At 57.6% G+C, this 18,350-nt stretch overlaps 1 protein-coding gene and 2 non-coding genes across 10 annotated transcripts in view; 1 reads left to right on the top strand and 2 right to left on the bottom strand.

Moving 5' to 3' along the window:
* Positions 1-4,755, bottom strand: part of DPP9 (dipeptidyl peptidase 9) — a 41,192-nt gene extending 36,437 nt beyond the window's left edge. For 3 of the 8 annotated variants that reach the window (XM_045491598.1, XM_045491603.1, XM_045491602.1), the window contains exon 1: positions 1,089-1,179. Coding sequence is in view for 3 of the 8 variants with exons in the window: in XM_045491599.1 (XP_045347555.1) it covers positions 1,089-1,144 (56 nt within the window). In the remaining 5 variants the exon portion in view is untranslated. Of the gene's footprint in view, positions 1-1,088; positions 1,180-3,344; positions 3,399-3,507; positions 4,315-4,375 lie in introns of those variants that run through there. The other 5 variants (XM_045491599.1, XM_045491600.1, XM_045491605.1 and 2 more) reach the window with 5 other exon arrangements.
* Positions 4,756-4,803: 48 nt separating this feature from the next.
* Positions 4,804-4,875, top strand: TRNAG-UCC. Its single transcript has one exon. It is a non-coding gene; the product is annotated as a tRNA-Gly (tRNA).
* Positions 4,876-5,071: 196 nt separating this feature from the next.
* On the bottom strand, positions 5,072-5,144 carry TRNAV-CAC. The gene has a single exon. It is a non-coding gene; the product is annotated as a tRNA-Val (tRNA).
* Between the last annotated feature and the right edge of the window lie 13,206 nt (positions 5,145-18,350).

Consider the following 18,350-nt stretch of genomic DNA (forward strand, 5'->3'; position numbering starts at 1 on the left):
GAAGGCGGGCAGGGAGGCAGGCGCCGGGGGAGGTGAGGGGCGGGGGCCCGCCGTGCTCCGGGGAGGAGATGCCTGAGCGGCCCTCAGGACACTCGCCCTCAGGACACTCGCCGTGGCCCCGTGGGGCGGGGGCTCCCGGGAAACAGCGGGCCGTGCTCTGCCCTCCAAGGCCTGCCTCCGGCACCGTGCGGGCCTCCCACCGTCACGACCGGCCGGCGCAGACTCAGTTTGCGGCCCACGCCGTGGCCGCCGGGGACCTAACGCACGTGAGAAGGGGCACTCGGGTCTCCGTCACCAGCCGAGACCTGCTGATGCATTTCCCCACCGGACAGCGGAGCCCGCGTCCGGGGAGCGAAGCAGACTGCTCAGCGTCACCCCTGTCTTCCAGGAGCTCTTTACTGCCCTTCCTGCCCTCCCGGGCGCTCCCACCGGCTGAAAGCAAACGAAGCCACGGGGGCTAGAAGCCCGCTCGCCGGAGGGCTTCCTGTGGCCTCCGCCTCGTGCACGGCCCCAGACGTGAGGCTCACCAAGTGCCCCAGGGCCTCACGTGGACAATTATGATTACTCCTCACCGTGACCCTGACAGGTGAGTTCTGCGGCCAGCCCCATCTGGGAGGCTGCCAAGCAGGCTCAGAGGGATCAAATGACCCGCCCGATATCAGATATCACCTGAGTCTGACGGACCCTGAACCCACATTCTAACCTCCGGACCAACGGTTCTCAGCCGGGCCGGATCCTGCCCCAGGGGACACCGGGTGATGTCTGGGGACATCTGTGGTTGTCACACAGGGGTGCTCCTAGCATCGAGGGGCTGGGGGCCAGGGGCCTGCTCCACCCCCCACGGCGCCCAGGACGCCCCCACAGAGAATGGCTTGGCCCCACGTGAGCGGTCCCGAGGCTAGGAAACCCTGCTCTCGCCTACGTTGCCACCTCATGCGGAACAGCCAGAACAGAGTCCTGGGGCATCGCAGAAAGGGAGGGGGTGGCAGGGGGAGGCAGCGGTCTTCCCAGACCTAGGACATCATCGGAAATTTGGGAACCTCAACGACACCCCCACAGGCCAGGGCTCCCGCGGCCACACCCCTTACCTTCTCCAACCTTCTGTGTGGTCGTGATCCAGGCGGAGCTTCTTAACCTTCCGCATTAACTACTCGGCTGACCTCAGGAGAGTGGGGGAGCCTGCGGGCAGAGAGACCCCCGGGCTGCAACCCCCAGCAGTCTGGGCGTGCCCGCTCTCGGCCCTCCTCGCCTGCCCACCGCTCTAGGCAGCCCTCCGTTACTCCGGGGACACCCAATGCCAGGGGCGTTCTGAAGAGGCTCTGCCCGGAAATTCGAGAGGGTGCCCGGCATTTGCCAGAAACCAGCATCCTTTTTGTCGTGCAGTCCTCCCAAGGCGAGAAGTCCCCGAGAAGACGGCAGTCTTAAGTGACGCCAAGGACGCCACCCCCGGTGCTCACCAGAAACCCAAAAGTCCCAGGGTCCCCACTGTAGCCACACTCTGATGGCCTTCCTGACCTCCCCTTCTCGCCCCTGACCGTGATCTCCAACCGCGCTGGCCTTACTCTCCCCTACACACACCGACTCCTTCCCACCCCAGGGCCTTTGCGCTTGCCGGTCCCACGGCCCAGGGGCCCTTCCCTGCCATCTGTGGGACTCGCCCCTCTTCTCCTTCACGCCCCGGTCTCACCTCTGCAGAGGTCTTTCCGGACCCCCAATCCAAAGTCACCGCTGTGTCACCCCCACACAGCATCCTGTCCTTCCATACAGAGCTAAGTCTGGGGTAGTGGCTCTCACAGGGGAGGACTCTGCCCCCCCTCCCCAGAGAATGACTGGGGACAGCTGTGGTTGTCACAACTGGGGGTGCTCCTGGCACTGAGTGTGCCGAGGCAGAGAAACTCTGCATTCTTAACTTGACGGGGCAGTGGAGTCAGATCCTCGGGCCCACACGGGACACTCGAATAAATCCCTGATGGGTCAGACCGTACAAACCACGGTGACCCCAGCGTCTGTGAGTGACCTCCCCTCTCTCTCAGTTCACAAATGTAAACGGTGCAACGTCCCAGGACCTCGGGAGCCCAAACGATTATGGAATACAGAGTCTCTTTGGGGCCAACTGCATCCCGTCACCCAGCGGGTCTCAACCAGGGTCAATTGTGCCCCCACGAGCCACTTTCGGTCATCATGGCTGGGAGACGGGCCCCCGGCACGCAGACCGGAGGCTGCTAATCACACCACAAAGCACAGGACGCTCGCCTCCACCCCCACTGCGAAGAGTGACGTGGCCCCAAACATCCCCAGTGCTGAGGCTGAGAACCCCTGCTCTGGGTGAGGGGACACCCTTCCCCGGGATGTCACTCCAGGGGGGCAGGCTTACACCCGTCCTGTTCCATGCCTGGCACACACAGGGTTTTCGGTAGAGTTAATGAGTCCTGGTCCTCCCTTGAACGCTGTCTGAAGTCAAAGGGAGCCCTGCTTTGGTCAGCACCCGAACACCCTTGTGATGAGCCAGGCCCCAGGTGGCTGGGCGGGTGCCGAGAGGCTTCAAGAAAAGGGAAGCAGGGGCCCCTGGGTGGCTCAGTCAGTTGAGCGTCCCACTTTGGCTCAGGTCACCATCTGGCAGCTCGAGAGTTCGAGCCCTGCGTCGGGCTCGCTGCTGTCCAGCCTGTCAGCGCAGAGCCCCCCTCCCCACCCCCCTGCCCTTCCCTCCCCCGCTTGCACTCTCCCAGAAATAAATAAATATTTGAGAAAAAGAAAGCAGAGCCTGGTCACAGCACCGCCATCGTGGGCGAGCCCTGGCCTCACTCTTAGTCCTGTGGTGAAAAGAGGGGTCGCTGTGGTCAGAGAGATGGGTTCAAATCCTGACTCTACGACGTTTGGTCTCTGTGACCTTGAGAAACCACTCGACCTCTCGGTTAAGTCAAATTAGGCTGAGTGTAACCTCTCGGTTACTTTGTGCTTCAGTTTCCGCAGCTGTGAGATGGGGCCACCGTACCTGCGCGGAGGGCTGCTGTGACAATTAAGCGCTCAAATAAAACACCAGATGCGACGGAACCTATGTCACAGCCAATACTGTCACCTAGACAAGTTACTGACCATCGGGCGGGGGGCGGGATTGGACCGATGCGCCCCTAAGAGCCAGGATCCCCACCAAAGGCTGACTGAGGGCCAGGCGCTGGGCTCCGGGTGGGGAGGATGCAGCCACGCCCCCCCAGCGGCCCGAGGGCAGTGACCCCGGAGTTGCAGAAAACCACTTCCTGCAGATGTCTATATCCTGGAGCACGCAAATGAATCCCGCCAGCCCACACGCCAGCCGCCACCGTCACCCCACGGCCGGCACCACTGACCTTCTAAAGGGTCCAGAAAGCCTCCATTCCAGCCGCAGGCGTGGGATACAGACCCTGATGGAACAAGCATGCCGTTAGCGCGGCAGGTCAGCGGAGAGCCTGGCCAAAACAGCCCGCTCTCCTTCCCCTCGAGTCCTGACCCCCCCAGCCCCATTCTCTCTACCTGGACAGATCCGAGAGCCACCTCACCGCCCTGCAATGCCGCCTGCGTGCCCTGAACTGCACCGGGGAGGAAAGACCTCCCCCATCTGGCCCAATCCTCCCGGGAACCAGCCAGGGACTCGACCACAGTGCACACCTCCAGGGCTTTAGTCCAAGCTCCTGGAAAGCACGCTGGTTCTTGCCACTGAGGCAAGTGACTTCCTCCCGGTGGGGAGAACGACGGCGGCGGGGGAAAACGGAACGAGCGGGGCCCTTCTGACGGCTCGGAGGCAGCGTGGATGGGGAAGTGTCAAGACTGGTCTAGAGCCCGGTGGGAAGCAGGTGGGCGGCTGGACAGGGCCGGAAGGGAGGCTGAGAAGGGGCTGGAACCTGTGGGGGTGTGGATTAGGGGAAGCCAAGGGCCCGGGGAGGGGTGAGTGGGTGGGGGCAGGAAGCAGGTCCGGGAGGCGGCCTCTGCTCTCGGACGGGGAGCATGTGTTTGCATGGGGAGGGGACCTCCAGGGCCTGCAGGGAAGGAGCGCCGTCGTGGGTGCGGCCGCTCCCGGAAGGGACCGGAGCCAGGTGGCTTGGGCAGCGACGGGACGAGAGGGGAGGCTGGGCCGAGCGAGGCTGAGAGGTGGCCCGGCCGCCGGAGGAGGCAGAAGGGGAAGAAGGGCCGAGGAGGGCCCGGGGCGGAAGGGAAACCGAGGCGGGGGCCGTTGGAACCGGGAGTGTGGCCAAAGGCAGGGCCGGGGCGCGGGGAGGCCGGGGCGGAGGGCACCCGAGAGGCCGGCCAATGGCGGGTCCGGGGTCAGGGCTGAGGTGGGGCCGGTCAATGGCGGGTTCGGGGTCGCGGCCGAGGCGGGACGGGGCGCGCAGGCGCTGCTCACCGGGCTCGGGGCAGGCGCGGAGCGGCGGCCGGGCTGGGAAGGGCGTCCCGGGGCCGGAGGCGCCTCACGCTAGAGGCTCCATGCCCGGGACTGCGGCCCCGGAAGTGGCGGGCGCGGGGGACAGCGGCGGCGGCGGACACGGGGGAGCCGGTGGCTCGGACCCCTTTGACCCGGAAGTTGAGCGGCCCAGGCGGCGACCTACGATTGGCCGCCGCCCGGACGGTACCAAGGTGGCTGCGATCCTGGGGGGGGGACGCGCCCGCACAGTCCCTGGCGGCCAGAGGCTTGGAATTTCCCTCGGCAGCATCTTCCGGCGCGGGGAGCTGGAGGGGACATTGGAGAGAGGCGCCCCTGTGCGGTTTGGTATCGCCCAGCCCGACCGATGGCGCGTCTACTAATGGCGCTCAGAGAAAGCGGTGCCTGCCGGAGCGTTGGTGGTATAGTGGTTAGCATAGCTGCCTTCCAAGCAGTTGACCCGGGTTCGATTCCCGGCCAACGCAGGCGACGGTGTTGTTTTTCATCCCCCCCCCCCCCCATACCCGGTTGCAACGTCCTTTATAAGAAAAAAAAAAAGTTGTCGAATTAAAGTTTTTTCGTACCTTGCAATGACTTTAAAAGCGACGGGAGAAATTTAAAAACCTCGTCCCGGCGACCCTGGCGTAGGGTTTACCTGCCGTCCTACGCTGAGAAAACGCCTGTTTCCGCCCGGGATCGAACCGGGGACCTTTCGCGTGTGAGGCGAACGTGATAACCGCTACACTACGGAAACTGGCGAGAAGCGGGATTTCTGGGACGCCTATACAGCCTGCTTTTGCGGGGATTCCCGCGCTTCCGGCCCGCGCCCCGCCAGCTCGCTGCCGCGGACGCTGAAGGGAGGAGGGGCGGGGGAGGGGGGCCGGTTGGGGGGGGGTCTCGGAGGAGCGCGCTTCCCCCTCCCCACCCCCCCCAGACCAGGATTAGAGCGAGGAGAGCGAGGCAGTGGCCTCAGGTGCAGACATGAAGGGGGTGCCAGAAAACGCAACAATCAAGACAAATGGATATTTTCAGGCAACATACCAAAATACTGTTACTAGCAATAGAATTCCCTAACGAACAATGTATCAAAACCGTACGTGGGGACAGGTTTCGGCAGTGCCTTGCCCAACCGCAGTGGAGTCTGAGGCAGAACCAAGAATGTGCATTTTTGAGTGGCTATCCTCCCCCCCCCCGAGTATCCTCAAGAAAATATTGAAACTTAAAGTGTATGACAATTCAATTCAAAACATTAAGAACTTTATGGTACTGTTACTCTCCTGCGCTTAACGGAAACAAACACATCAATACTTTCAACATCTGCTTCTGCGGGAAAATTAACCAAGGAACAGCATGTGAAACACCCGTTGACGGGACGCTCGTCGTTCCTTGTGCCCCAGAGCCCCCTGGGGCCCGGCAGACCACTGTCACGGCCATGTATCATGAAGACCTATACTCCTTTCCTACTGCTGCTGGGACAAAGTGCCACGGACGGTGGCAGAGTCTGTGGGCAGCCTGGCCAGACTCGGACATTGTTCCGTCCACCGCCTCCTCCACTGAGCTGGAGGCAGCTCCTTCCTTCCAGACGCTCACCCGGAACCTGGGAGCTGCCCTGGGCTCTTTTCTCCCCCACCCACGTCCAATCACCCAGCACATCCGATTAGCGCTGCTTTCAAACACGCCCAAAATCTGATCACTTCTTCCCCACCGGACGGCCATCGCGCTGGTCCGCCCCATCGCCACAGTCCTGTACCTGTGTCCCTCTGCCCCCTGCCAAGCCTCCTGCTCTCCCCGCCCCCCCCCCAGTCCGTCCTTCCCGCAGTGGCCACCAGAGGGTGCCTGTAAGCACCGAGTCAGGGCCCACCCTCCTCTCTCGGCAGCCCTCCAGGGCTCCCACCTCCCAGAGGCAGAAGCCCGAGTCCTTCCCATAATCCTCAAGGCCCCGCTTGACCTGTGGCAGTCCCCTCCCTGCCCTCATGTCTAACCTTTCTCACGCTCCCTCACTCCGCTCCAGCCAAACAGGCCTCCTCCTCGCTGCTTGCGCCTCCAACTGCCAGGCAGAGCCCTGCCCCAGGACCTTTGCACGGGCTGTGACCTCTGGTTTCTCCCAGGTATTTTTTCGAGCTCATTATCTCTCCTCCTGCGATTCTTGATTTCAATGTTACCTTCTCAGAGGAGGCCTCCCTGCGCCCCTCCCGCCTTGGCATCCACAAATTCAGTTTCCACCGTTGCACCGTGTTCTTTCAAAGGCTTATCAGTCTCCGAAACGATCCCATTTGTGGATTTGTTTTCTCGTCTCTCTTCTGTCTCCTCCCCTAGACTGCAGCCTCCTCCCCCAGTGCACAGTTTGCCTGTTTGTTTGCCTTCTGTTTCTTCAGTAACCGTTTCTTGAAATTACGGAGAGCTGGCCGGAGGAGAAAAGGCCTGGGCGCGGGAACGAAGCAATACAGGTGGGCTTCCTGGTGGAGGGGGAGTAGCTCAGAAAACATGTTGTCTCCCTGTGAACCCCGTCAAGCCCTGAGAGCTCGTTCACCCGCCAAACGAAACAACAAAAACTCCCTTCAAAGGATTACTTGGGTCGTTCAAACGCACTTGGGGGCGCTTGTTTGCCAGTGAGGTCCTGCCAGGGATCCTGGGGAGGGGGGGGGAGGGGTCCACCATCCGAGAGAGGCGCCTTGGCTGAAAAGGACGATACCTCCGTCCCTCCAGCAGGTGTCAGCAGGAGCGCGACCACCGGGCGTCCTGCAGGGTCCCCGGCCTCCCAACACCACCCCTCCCTCTGCCCACACCACCCTCCCTTCCAGCCCCGCTCTGAGCCCCAGACCTCAGCGTCTCAAAGTCAGACACTCCGCTCCCCCCAATACGCACCCCAGCACTTGCAAGAGTGTCCCTGTCCCCAAGCTGGCCGCCTCAGCAGATGGGATTGGTGGCCACTTGCTGGATTGTTCTAGCAGGTGGCTAGCCATTCTTGGAGTTGGAGGCAGGAAGCGGAAAGAGAAAAGAGAGAAAGAAGGGAAGCGTACAGGGATGCAGTGTTTCCAGGCTGGGAAATATCTGTTGCAAAGGCTAGCTGCCTCGGATCCCTTGGGGTGTCAGAGAATAACACGCATCGAGTAGCGGAATACGTGCTGGGAAACATTCTAAGGAGATGTCGCACTTCATTTATTTAAAAAAAATTTTTACAAATGTTTTATTATTTATTTCTGGGACAGAGACAGAGCGCGAGCAGGGGAGGGGCAGAGAGAGAGGGAGACAGAATCCAAAGCAGGCTCCAGGCTTCTGAGCTGTCAGCACAGAGCCTGACGTGGGGCTCGAACTCACAAACCGCGAGATCACGGCCTGAGCCAAGATCGGACGCTTAACCGACGGAGCCACCCAGGTGCCCCGGAAATGTCACTCTTTATTATTTATTTTTTTATTTTTCTGTCTTTTCCCGGTTCATTTTTATTTGGGGGCGGGGTTCTTTTTTTTTTTTTTTTTTTTTACTTTTTTTTTTTTTAATTTACATCCAAGTGAGTTAGCATATTGCGCAATAATTTCAGGAGTAGATCCCAGTGATTCGTCCCCTACATATGACACCCAGTCACCCAGTGCTCATGCCAACAAGTGTTCTCCTCCATGCCCCTGGTCCATGTAGCCCACCCCCCTGCCCACGACCCCTCCAGCAGCCCTCAGTTCTCCATATTTAAGAGTCTCTTCTGTTTTGGCCCCCTCCCTGTTTTTATATTATTTTTTGTTTCCCTTCCCTGGTGTTCATCTGTTTTGTATCTTAAAGTCCTCATATGAGTGAAGTCATATGATATTTTCCTCTAATTTCACTTAGTATAATCCCCTCCAGTTCCATCCACGTAGTTGCAAATGGCAAGATTGCATTCTTTTTGATTGCCGAGTAATACCCCATTGTGTATATAGACCACATTTTCTTTATCCGTTCATCCGTCGATGGACATTTGGGTTCTTTCCATACTTTGGCTATTGCCGATAGGGCTGCTATAAACATGGGGGTGCATGTGTCCCTTCGAAACAGCACCCCTGTATCCCGTGGATAAATGCCTCGTAGTGCAATGGCTGGGTCGTAGGGTAGTTCTGTTTCTAATTTTTTGAGGAACCTCCATACTGTTTTCCAGAGTGGCTGCACCAGTTTGCATTCCCAGGAAATGTCACACTTTAAACTCACTTGGTCTACCCAATAATCCCATGATATGGGCACGATCAGCAGCAGCAGCCCCCTTTTAATGGTGAGGAAACCAAGGCACAGAGGGGTTAAGTAACTCGCCCAAGGTCACACAGCGTGTAGTAACGAGAGTTGAGATCTGAAGCCGGGTGGTCTGGCTCCAAAGTCCTCGGCACAAGACTAGGCTGCCTTCTCCACAGATGAAGTTCAAGGTAGTCAACGTACCTAAAAAGAAAAGGAAAGAAAAGCCCATTGGCTCTGAACCAGCCATTAGAAGATCCGCCCTGGACCTTATCAGGGTCATGAGCATATTAAGACATAGTGGTCTGGGGGCGCCTGGGTGGCTCAGTCGGTTAAGCGTCCGACTCTTGATTTGGGCTCAGGTCATGATCTCACGGTTTGTGGGTTCGAGCCCCAAGTCAGGCTCTGCGTTGACAGTGTGGAGCCTGCTTGGGATTCTCCCTCTCCCCCCCCACCTCTCCCGCACCCCCCCCCCACTCTCTCTCTCTCAGAAACAAATAAACTTTCAAAAAATAAATAAAAACAGTAAATAAGATCCTTCGGCTAGAACTGATCTTCTCCGTGAGCCGGCACTCTTTCGGTGAAAAACCAGTTGAAAATAACGACAGTTCCCTACTAGTCAACCAACTAGTTAAATAGTGACGGGTAAGGTGCCAGGTCCTTTTTTTTTTAATTTTTTTTTCAACCTTTATTTATTTTTGGGACAGAGAGAGACAGAGCATGAACGGGGGAGGGGCAGAGAGAGAGGGAGACACAGAATCGGAAACAGGCTCCAGGCTCTGAGCCATCGGCCCTGAGCCCGACGCGGGGCTCGAACTCACGGACCGCGAGATCGTGACCTGGCTGAAGTCAGACGCTTAACCGACGGCGCCACCCAGGCGCCCCAAGGTGCCAGGTCTTGAGCTAGGTGTTGTAATCGCTTCCTTCTCATAACTGACCCTCTGGGAGTCGAGATTGCCTTTATGTCCATTTTACAGATGGGGAAAGTAAGGCTGAAAGGTTTGAGTTACCGAAGGAGCTGTGTTCTGGAGGGAGATTGATTTCTATAAACAATCTCACGGGCTTCACCCCCACACCAACCCCCTGCAACGGGGCCGTTTCCCTAAGAGGAAATTCTGCCATAGCCAGACACGTGACAATGAAATTATTGGTTTCTGTGGTGTCAGAACAACAGTCGTCTTTATTCTCAAATACCGTTGGTGGCAATTCTGGGATTCCAGCCCCCAAGGAGGTTTGCAGCAGCTGGAAATTTCCGCCCCACTTTACATCTGCAATTCTCCTCGCTGGGGAGTGGGGATTTGGACCCTGGCATTCTGACTCCAGAACTCACATTTCTCGATTTCTTAAAAATATTTATTTATTTTTATTTTAAATTTATTTAAAAATATTTATTTATTTTTATTTATTATTTATTTTCTTAAAAATATTTATTTATTTATAATATGCGAATGGGTTTAGGGGCAGAGAGAGAGAGAGGGAGGGAGACGCAGAACCGGAAGCAGGCTCCAGGCTCCGAGCGGTCAGCACAGAGCCCGACGCGGGGCTCGAACTCACAGACTCTGAGCCGAAGTCGGACGCTCCACCGACCGAGCCACCCAGGCGCCCCCAGAACTCACATTTCTAAACCTTTCCACAGTGAACCCAGCCAGTAGAGAAATCGGTCACAAATGATGGCAAAGTAGGCGTGTTAGGGCTGCAGGAATGGGAAGGAAAGAGGCAGGAGCCCTGAGTGGCTGGCAAGGGGGAGTCTGGGTCACTCGCCTGGCTGAGCCGGTCCCCGCTGCCTCCTCCCTTCCCTCGCTGCCCCTCAACCCCCTCCATCTCGAGGCCACCGCATTGTTCGGGGATATTCTTAGCTCTGCACCATCAAAGCAGCACAGTCTGAAGGCTAAACGTAGGGAGAGATGGACGTCAGAGGGGGAGCGATGGGGACACTTGTCTGTCTCCCCACACCCCCCACCCCCTCGAAGCGGCTGGAATTTCCCCGGGACTGGGTTTCTCGCTCGTTCTCTCGTGGTCGTGGGTAGCCTGGCAAATTCGGCCTCACCGTGCGGCACTGGGCACGTGGCTTTCTCTCCCTGAGCCTCAGCCTCCTCGTCTGTGAAATGGGTACGATAACAGTGCTCTCTCCTGGAGGGTGATGGTGGGGGGCGGATTACATAAACCAAGGGCAAGCCACGGAACTTGGCACAGAGTAGGTGCTCCCTTACCCGGTTCCTCCGCTGCGCGGTCTCCGGGTCCAGCTCACCACTGGAGGGTCACGTAACAAACGACGCTGAGGCTCCAACAACCAAGTACGGCTTGTCCGCAGCCACTGGTGATACTGGGCAAGCCGGGTCCTGCCCTGACCTCGGTTCGCTCATCTGAAAACCGGGGGTCACAACAGCACCCGCCTCCTGAGCGCTAAATAAATAGGCAGCGAGGGGCGCCTGGGGGGCTCAGTCGGTTAAGCGTCCGACTCCGGCTCAGGTCATGATCTCACGGTTCACGAGTTCGAGCCCCGCGTCGGATTCTGTGTCTCCCTCGCTCTCTTCCTCCTCCACTCCCGCTCTCTCTTTCAAAAATAAATAAACATTAAAAAAGTTTTCAGGGGCGCCTGGGTGGCGCAGTCGGTTAAGCGTCCGACTTCAGCCAGGTCACGATCTTGCGATCCGTGAGTTCGAGCCCCGCGTCGGGCTCTGGGCTGACGGCTCAGAGCCTGGAGCCTGTTTCCGATTCTGTGTCTCCCTCTCTCTCTGTCCCTCCCCCGTTCATGCTCTGTCTCTCTCTGTCCCAAAAATAAATAAATAAACGTTGAAAAAAAAATTTAAAAAAAAAAAAAAAAAAAGTTTTCAAAAGATAAATAAAGGGGCCGCGATGCTGGGAAGGGCGTCCCCCATCGGGCAGCTGGCCTGAAACAGGCCCGTGGGGCTGAGGCCTTTCTCTTTCCCTCTTCTTCAGCCGGCCCCTTCCCCCACTGGCCTGTCCCCCTTCAGGCAGGGACACAAGGCCCCTGTCCGCTCTCCCCGCTTGCCATTTCCACTCTTCCCCAGCACGGCCCATGTGCCTCAGCCTTTGCTCTGCCCACGGTATGCACAGCCCGTGGTGTTCAGCAAAGACATTAATTCCATGAACGATCTGACTCCCTTCTAGAAATTTCTCTCCCGTGAGGAAGTAAGGCCCCACGGGCTCAAGAACCCATTGCGATGGCTCCAAACCGACTGCAAGGTCCCACAGTCTGGTTGTTACACACACACACCCTGGGGCCAGGCGGCCTCCGCCTTGACACCCGCTGACTTGCTCTGCAACAGCCGCTAAGCTACTGTCCCTCTCTGTGCTTCGGGTGTTCACTTGTGAGGCCTGGTTGGCGGGAAGAGTTTAATGAGTTAATCCTCATAAAAAGTAGGTTTGCCGAGCGTTAGTTTCGATCTGATGGGCAGCCTGACTGGGCCCTGGGAGCCCAGATGCCTGGTGGGGCCTCCCTACGTTCTCTCTGGAACTTTCCTGTCTGCTCCCTTGTTCGCTCCCCGGGCCCTGCCCTCGCCTCTGTGAACCAAGGAACCCTGCATGGAATTCTCTCCCCACCCCCTTCCGGAGCCAGCCAGCTCTGTCTGCAGGACCCTGACCTGCCTGGAACGGCCCCTTCCCCCCAAAAAAACCGGGGTGCAGTAAAGAGAGAGGGAAAGGAAGGCAGGGCGATCAGAAGGAGGGATGGCACCGGTTGGTGTCTCCAGGACATTGGGGAGGGGGTCCGTTTGAGAGGGGACACAGGGGGACACCAGTTCTGGGGTCCAACGCAGCAAGCTGTCCCTAGATGGCAAAACTAAGGCACGCCCGGCCTTTCCTGCCCTCTGCTGGCAGGGGGAAGGGAGGCGGAGCCGAGAGGGGGGCTGGGCGAAGGGGAGGGGGCAACTGGGGGGGGGGCGGCCGAGACAAAGCAGGATGGGGGTCTGTCCGACAGCAGCCTGGCCTTAAGGACAGCGGGCTCCGCGCATTGGCATTGTCTCCGGAGCGGGCACAGGGCTGGGGGAGGGGGCGGTGCGCCCCCCGCCCCCCCCCCCCGACAATGGAGCCCCCCCAAGGCAGCCAGGCTGGGGGAGCTGCGGCCCCGCCCACCATGCGGCGGAGGGCGGGGCCGAGGGGGGGTGGCTGAGCGCCAATGAATTCAGCTCCACGAAAGCCAATTAAAGCCTGCAGGGGGCCAAACGGGAGACCGGGAGGCAGGGGGGGAGGGGGCCCCCACGTGAGCTAGGCTGGGGGGGGGGGTGCCTTGGAGAGAGACCTGCGTGGGGGCATCGCAGGAGGGGTGAAGCGCTCCCTTCCCCGGGCTGCGCACACCAAACTCCTGATTAGGAAGACGGAAGCCATCGAGCCCCAGGAGGGTGACAGGGCCCTGGGGCATAAAACGTGGAGGGACAGCCTGGGAAGCACCCCCCCTCACCCCTGCCCTCTGCCCCCCCCCCCCCCCCGGAGAATGCTGAACAGGAGGCCGGATTTCCTTGGTCAACAAGGGTCAGCTGGTCCACCCCTTGGCCAGCCACCGCTCAAGGGGTCCACTCCTTCAAGACCCTGGCAGGGCAAAGCAGGCCTTGCCTCCGGGAAGCCTTCCAGGAATGCTGCAGGCCCTTCTCTGGGGCCCTCCCCTCCTGTCTGTCCCCTCTCTGCCTCCCCCCAGGCCTCTGGGAACCTCCTCCCCCTCCCTGAGCCCCACCTCTGAGACTTCCTTCCCTTCTCTGAGCCACACTCAGACTCCCCCCCTCCACTCTCTGAGCCCCCTTTCCCTGTCTGAGCCCTTCTCCTCTCTAAACCTTCCTCCTCCTCCGGAGACCCCTTAGCTCTCTGTCCCTGGGACCTGGGGCTTGAAGTCTCAGCTGGGCCTGGCTTGAGGGGCTCGAGGATTCTTGCCCAGCCAGGTTTCTGGGATGGGGGGAGGGGCCTTCCCACCACCCCCCCCCCTTCTCAGTAGCAGAGCAGGGGGCTCTGAGTCTACAGTCAATATTTTGGGGGTGACGTGGGGGCGGGGGCCGCAGTTTGAGACCACTCTGTGGCTGTCAGCCGTGGGGGGTACACCTGGGGATTCAGTGCATGGAGGCGGGGAGCATGGCTCGTGAATGAGCGTGTGCGAGCCCACTCACAGGGGCCACCGTCTACACACACACACACGGATGCGCACGTGCGCTTTTGCCCACAGGAAGGAGGCTAAGGAGACCCAGAGACAGAGACTCGATGACAAGAGACAGATTTGGGGAAGGGCTGGGACCACACACCTGGGTAACAAGAAGCAGCCCTGGGAGCATTTAGAGGCCGGGCATTCCTGGAGCCGAGAACAGCAGGTGCAAAGGCCCTGAGGCAGAAACAAGCTGGTTGGTGGATAAAGAACCCAGGTGATGGGAATGGTGAGTGGTGAGGCCCAATGAGCAGTAGGGCCTGAGCCACGGGGTGGCACACAGGGCTGAAGAGGGCGAGCTCTGGAGCCACACTGCCTGGCTTCCAGTGTAGCTGGCCAAGTTTGCCTTCCAGCAACCTGAATGCTCCATACCTTATCTTCCCCACCTATATAACGGGTGGGAAATAGTATCTGCTTCCGGGGCGCCTGGGGGACTCAGTCGGTTAAGCTTCCAACTCTTGATTTCAGCTCAGGTCATGATGTCACGGTGTGTGAGTTCGAGCCCCGCGTCGGGCTCTGTGCTGACAGCTCGGAGCCTGGAGCCTGCTTCGGATTCTGTGTCTCCCTCCCTCTCTCTCTCTGCTCCTTGCCCGCTCACACTCTGTCTGGCTCCCTCTCTCTCTCTCAAAAATAAACATTAAAAAGTGCTAAAGTAAATAAAAATAAATAAATACAAAAGTTGTCCAGAAAAACCGCCAAGGCAAAGACCGGCTTGGTCGCCAGGTGGCCCCGGGCATTTTGCAACCAAAGCAATTGGCCGCCTTCACGTGGTTAAGTTTCAGGATCTGGATGGTTGTTCGTCTCATCTCAGCAAAACTCCGGGCTCCCCTAGTGGCCCCCGAACTTGGGCAGTCACGGCAGCGGCCGGTTTTAAATTTTGCCCAGAAAGAGTTAAGTTCTTCAAAAGAACCCTGTTCCCCAGGCCTTACCTGCAGAGACAGGCCTCAGAGCAGCCAAAAGGGAACAGTGGCGTGGGGACCGGAAAGGCGCTGTCTCCAGGACCCAGATGTCCCCTCCTGGGAACATTCTATTAACCATGCCTTTTAACTTCTGATGCTCTGCCATCTGGGGCCTTGCTGACCCTGGACGACGGCCCCTCCCAGCTCATTCCCAGAGATAGTAAACAACCTGTCCATCAGTAGGTTTTTCAAAGACAAACCAGCCGATCCAGAGCCCCCGCCCCCAACACCCCTTCCGTGGTGGTGGGGTTCTCACACTCAGGGTCCAGGGTCGCTACCTCCTGCCCTGATCCCCTGGGGCTGGTGCCAGGGGGACTAGGGACGGGGACTAGGGACGGCTCCCAGGTCCCAGGGACCGCTGAAGTTATTCCTACGAGCTGGTCCTAAACCTGCTACCCCTGCCTTACCCTTTTCTTTCTATGGAAACTGCAATCACGTCTCTTGCCCGGTCCGCCCCCGCCGCCTCCCCGTGTGGGCCTGTGGGGTGTGGTGAGCCCCCGCCTTCTGGAAACTAAAACACTTTCTTGTCAATGGCAATTGTCTCTTCATCTGTTGGCCTTGGTAAATCTCAACATTTAATACACTATATATATATATATATATATATATATATATTTTTTTTTTTTTTTTTTTAAGTTTGTTTATTTTTGTCAGAGAGAGAGATAGAGAGAGAACACAAATGGGGGAGGGGCAGAGAGAGAGGGAGACAGAGGATCCCAAGCAGGCCCTGTGCCCACAGCAGCAAACAGCCCGAAACTCACAAACCACAAGATCATGACCTGAGCCAAAGTCAGACGCTCAACCGACTGAGCCACCCAGGCGCCCCCATACACTATATTTTAAAACTCATCTACTTCGGGGGCGCCTGGATGGCTCAGCTGGTTAAGCATCCCACTCTCGATTTCATGATCTCACGGTTTGTGGGTTCGAGCCCCGCGCCGGGCTCTGTGCGGACAGCTCGCAGCCCGGAGCCTGCTTCGGATTCGGTGTCTGTCCCTCCCCTGCTCATGCTTGCGTGCACTCTCTCCCTCTCAGAATAAATCAATAAACTCCAATCAAAAATACAACTTATTTATTTTTTTCTCAAACTTTGGTAAAATACCCGTAAAACCTGTTTCTCGTCCTAACCGTTAGGAACGCTAGGCCACCGTTCCCACCGCCTGCCAGACCCTTTTCACCCTGCCAAACGGAAACGGCGTCCCCGTGAAACACTAGCTCTCTGTTCCCACCCTCCCTCCAGCCCATGCACTGTATTTTGAGACACACGCACCTGCAAAATTTCTCCCACGCCTGTGTGCAACTGTGGTCCACAGGATGTCATTCTAGCATCCTTCAAAAGCCATCATCAGAGTGTTCCCTAATGGGAACTGGCTAAGTCATTCCCTTTATGTAAAAAGATGGCAATACTGTATCGAATGTTTGAAACTTGCTAAGAGAGTAAACCTGAAAAGGTCTCATCACAGGGGGGAGACTTTGTGAGGGGAGGGATGTTGGTTAAACGGTGATCACTGTGTCAATACATAGGAATGTCTAATCATTACTTTGTACACCGTGTATTAACACAATGTTATAATTTAATAATGTCTCAGTAAAACTGGGGGAGGGGCGCCTGGGTGCCTCGGTTGGATGGGCGTCGGACTTCGGCTCAGGTCATGATCTCACGGTTCGTGGGTTCGAGCCCCACATCGGGCTCTGTGCTGACAGCTCAGAGCCTGGATCCTGCTTCCGATTCTGTATCTCTCTCTCTCTCTCTCTCCCCTCTCTCTCCCTCGTACTCTGTCTCTCGGAAAAATAAACATCAAAAATTTTTTTTAAAAACTGGGGGAAAAAAGTAACAGAATACACAGACACCCACCCACACGTACAGAGCAAAAGCTCCATATTGGGCATAGAGCTTGCTTTAAATTTTTTTTTTAATTTTTTCAGTTTATTTTGAGGGAGAGAGAGAATCCCAAGCAGGCTTCCTGCTGTCAGCGCAGAGCCCGACGCGGGGCTCGAACTCACAGACCGTGAGATCATGACCTGAGCCGAAGTTGGACGCTTAACCGACTGAGCCACCCAGGTGTCCCAGACCCTATTTTTTTTTTTTAAACAGGGTGGTGGGATTTGAAAGGATGTGGGAGATCAGGTCAATCAATGAAAACTCAACGAAATGACAGTAAGGAGGGAAGGCCAGGGAGGAGGGAGAGACAGAGATGGGCGGTCCAGCCTGAATTCCGTCAGAACGCGTCCCCCGCGCTGTCGCTCGCGGCCATTCTGCCTAGAAAGTTACCGGCGGGGATTGGCGGGGACTCTGGCTCCTTAAAAAGCGCCTTTTAAAACGAGTCCTTGAACACGGTGACCTTATGGCTAATCCCTCCACGGCGTGTGGTGTTTCCATTCCTTCCAGATCTTTGCTAACGAACGCGCTCTGCTTCTGCGAGGAAAGTTTATGAGGTTTACAGGGTCCCCTGCAGGTGTCCCCGGGTCACTCGGATCATGCGGTCCTGACCTCGCGTGTGTGGGTTTCCACGTGGATGTACGTTTCCGGTTCTGCCGAAGGGCTGGGTCCTCTGGAAATTCTACGTCTGACTTCGGGAGGAACCGCCAGACTGTTTTCTTCCGCAGTAACTGCCCCGTTTTGCTTCCCCACCAGCCACGTGTGGCGCTTCCAACGTCCCCCCCTCCTCGCCGGCCCGTGCTCTTGTCTGCTTTTTTGTGTTGTCGCTGTCCTCGTGGGGGTGAGGCGGTCTCTCCTCGTGGTTCAAACTTGTATCTTCCCTCTGACCATGACTGTTGGGCGTCTTTTCCTCATTGGCAGGATTTGTGTCTTCTTGGAGATATTGATCCTATTCGGATCATTTGCTTTTTAAATTCTTTCTTCTTTTAATTGTTCTTTTCCATTAATCTTATTTTTTTTTAATTTTTTTTTTCAATGTTTATTTATTTTTGGGACAGAGAGAGACAGAGCATGAACGGGGGAGGGGCAGAGAGAGAGGGAGACACAGAATCGGAAACAGGCTCCAGGCTCTGAGCCATCAGCCCAGAGCCCGACGCGGGGCTCGAACTCACAGACCGTGAGATCGTGACCTGAGCCGAAGTTGGACGCTTAACCGACTGAGCCACCCAGGTGTCCCTCTTTTTTTTTTTCTCTCTTTTTTTTTCATTTTTTTTTTTTAAGTGTCCAATCACCCTGCCTGGCAAGAAGCCATTCTCCTCCCCACTTTACAGATGAGGAAACTGAGGCTCAGAGAGGGGCAGTGTCTTGCCCAGAGTCACAGACCAAGAGCGAGTCACGGCCAGGACTGGAGGCCAGGCTGATGTGACCCTGGTGACCAGGGGGTGGGGGGAGGGGCTCCTGGGTGGGTGCCCCACCCACAGAGGAGGGAGGGAGGGGCCTCTATTCCAGCTCAGCGCCAAAGGGGCCCCTAAGGCCTTGGACAGAAATGAAGAGGGAAGCAGAGGCTGGTCTCAAGGCCACATCCCTCCCCGGAGGAGCCCCACCCCTGCCCCCACCCCCAACATCCCCCCCCCCCCCCGGGGCCCACACAGCCGCACATGCCCACAGGGGTAACTCGCGGGCTACGCTGGCACGCGGCCATAGGTACACACGTGTGTGCGCGTGCACACACACACACACACAGGCCCCCGCGTGCACACTCCGCTTGTGATTCTTCTAAATCA

This window comes from Leopardus geoffroyi, chromosome A2 (assembly GCF_018350155.1).
Source record: "Leopardus geoffroyi isolate Oge1 chromosome A2, O.geoffroyi_Oge1_pat1.0, whole genome shotgun sequence".
Classification (NCBI taxonomy): Eukaryota; Metazoa; Chordata; class Mammalia; order Carnivora; family Felidae; genus Leopardus; species Leopardus geoffroyi.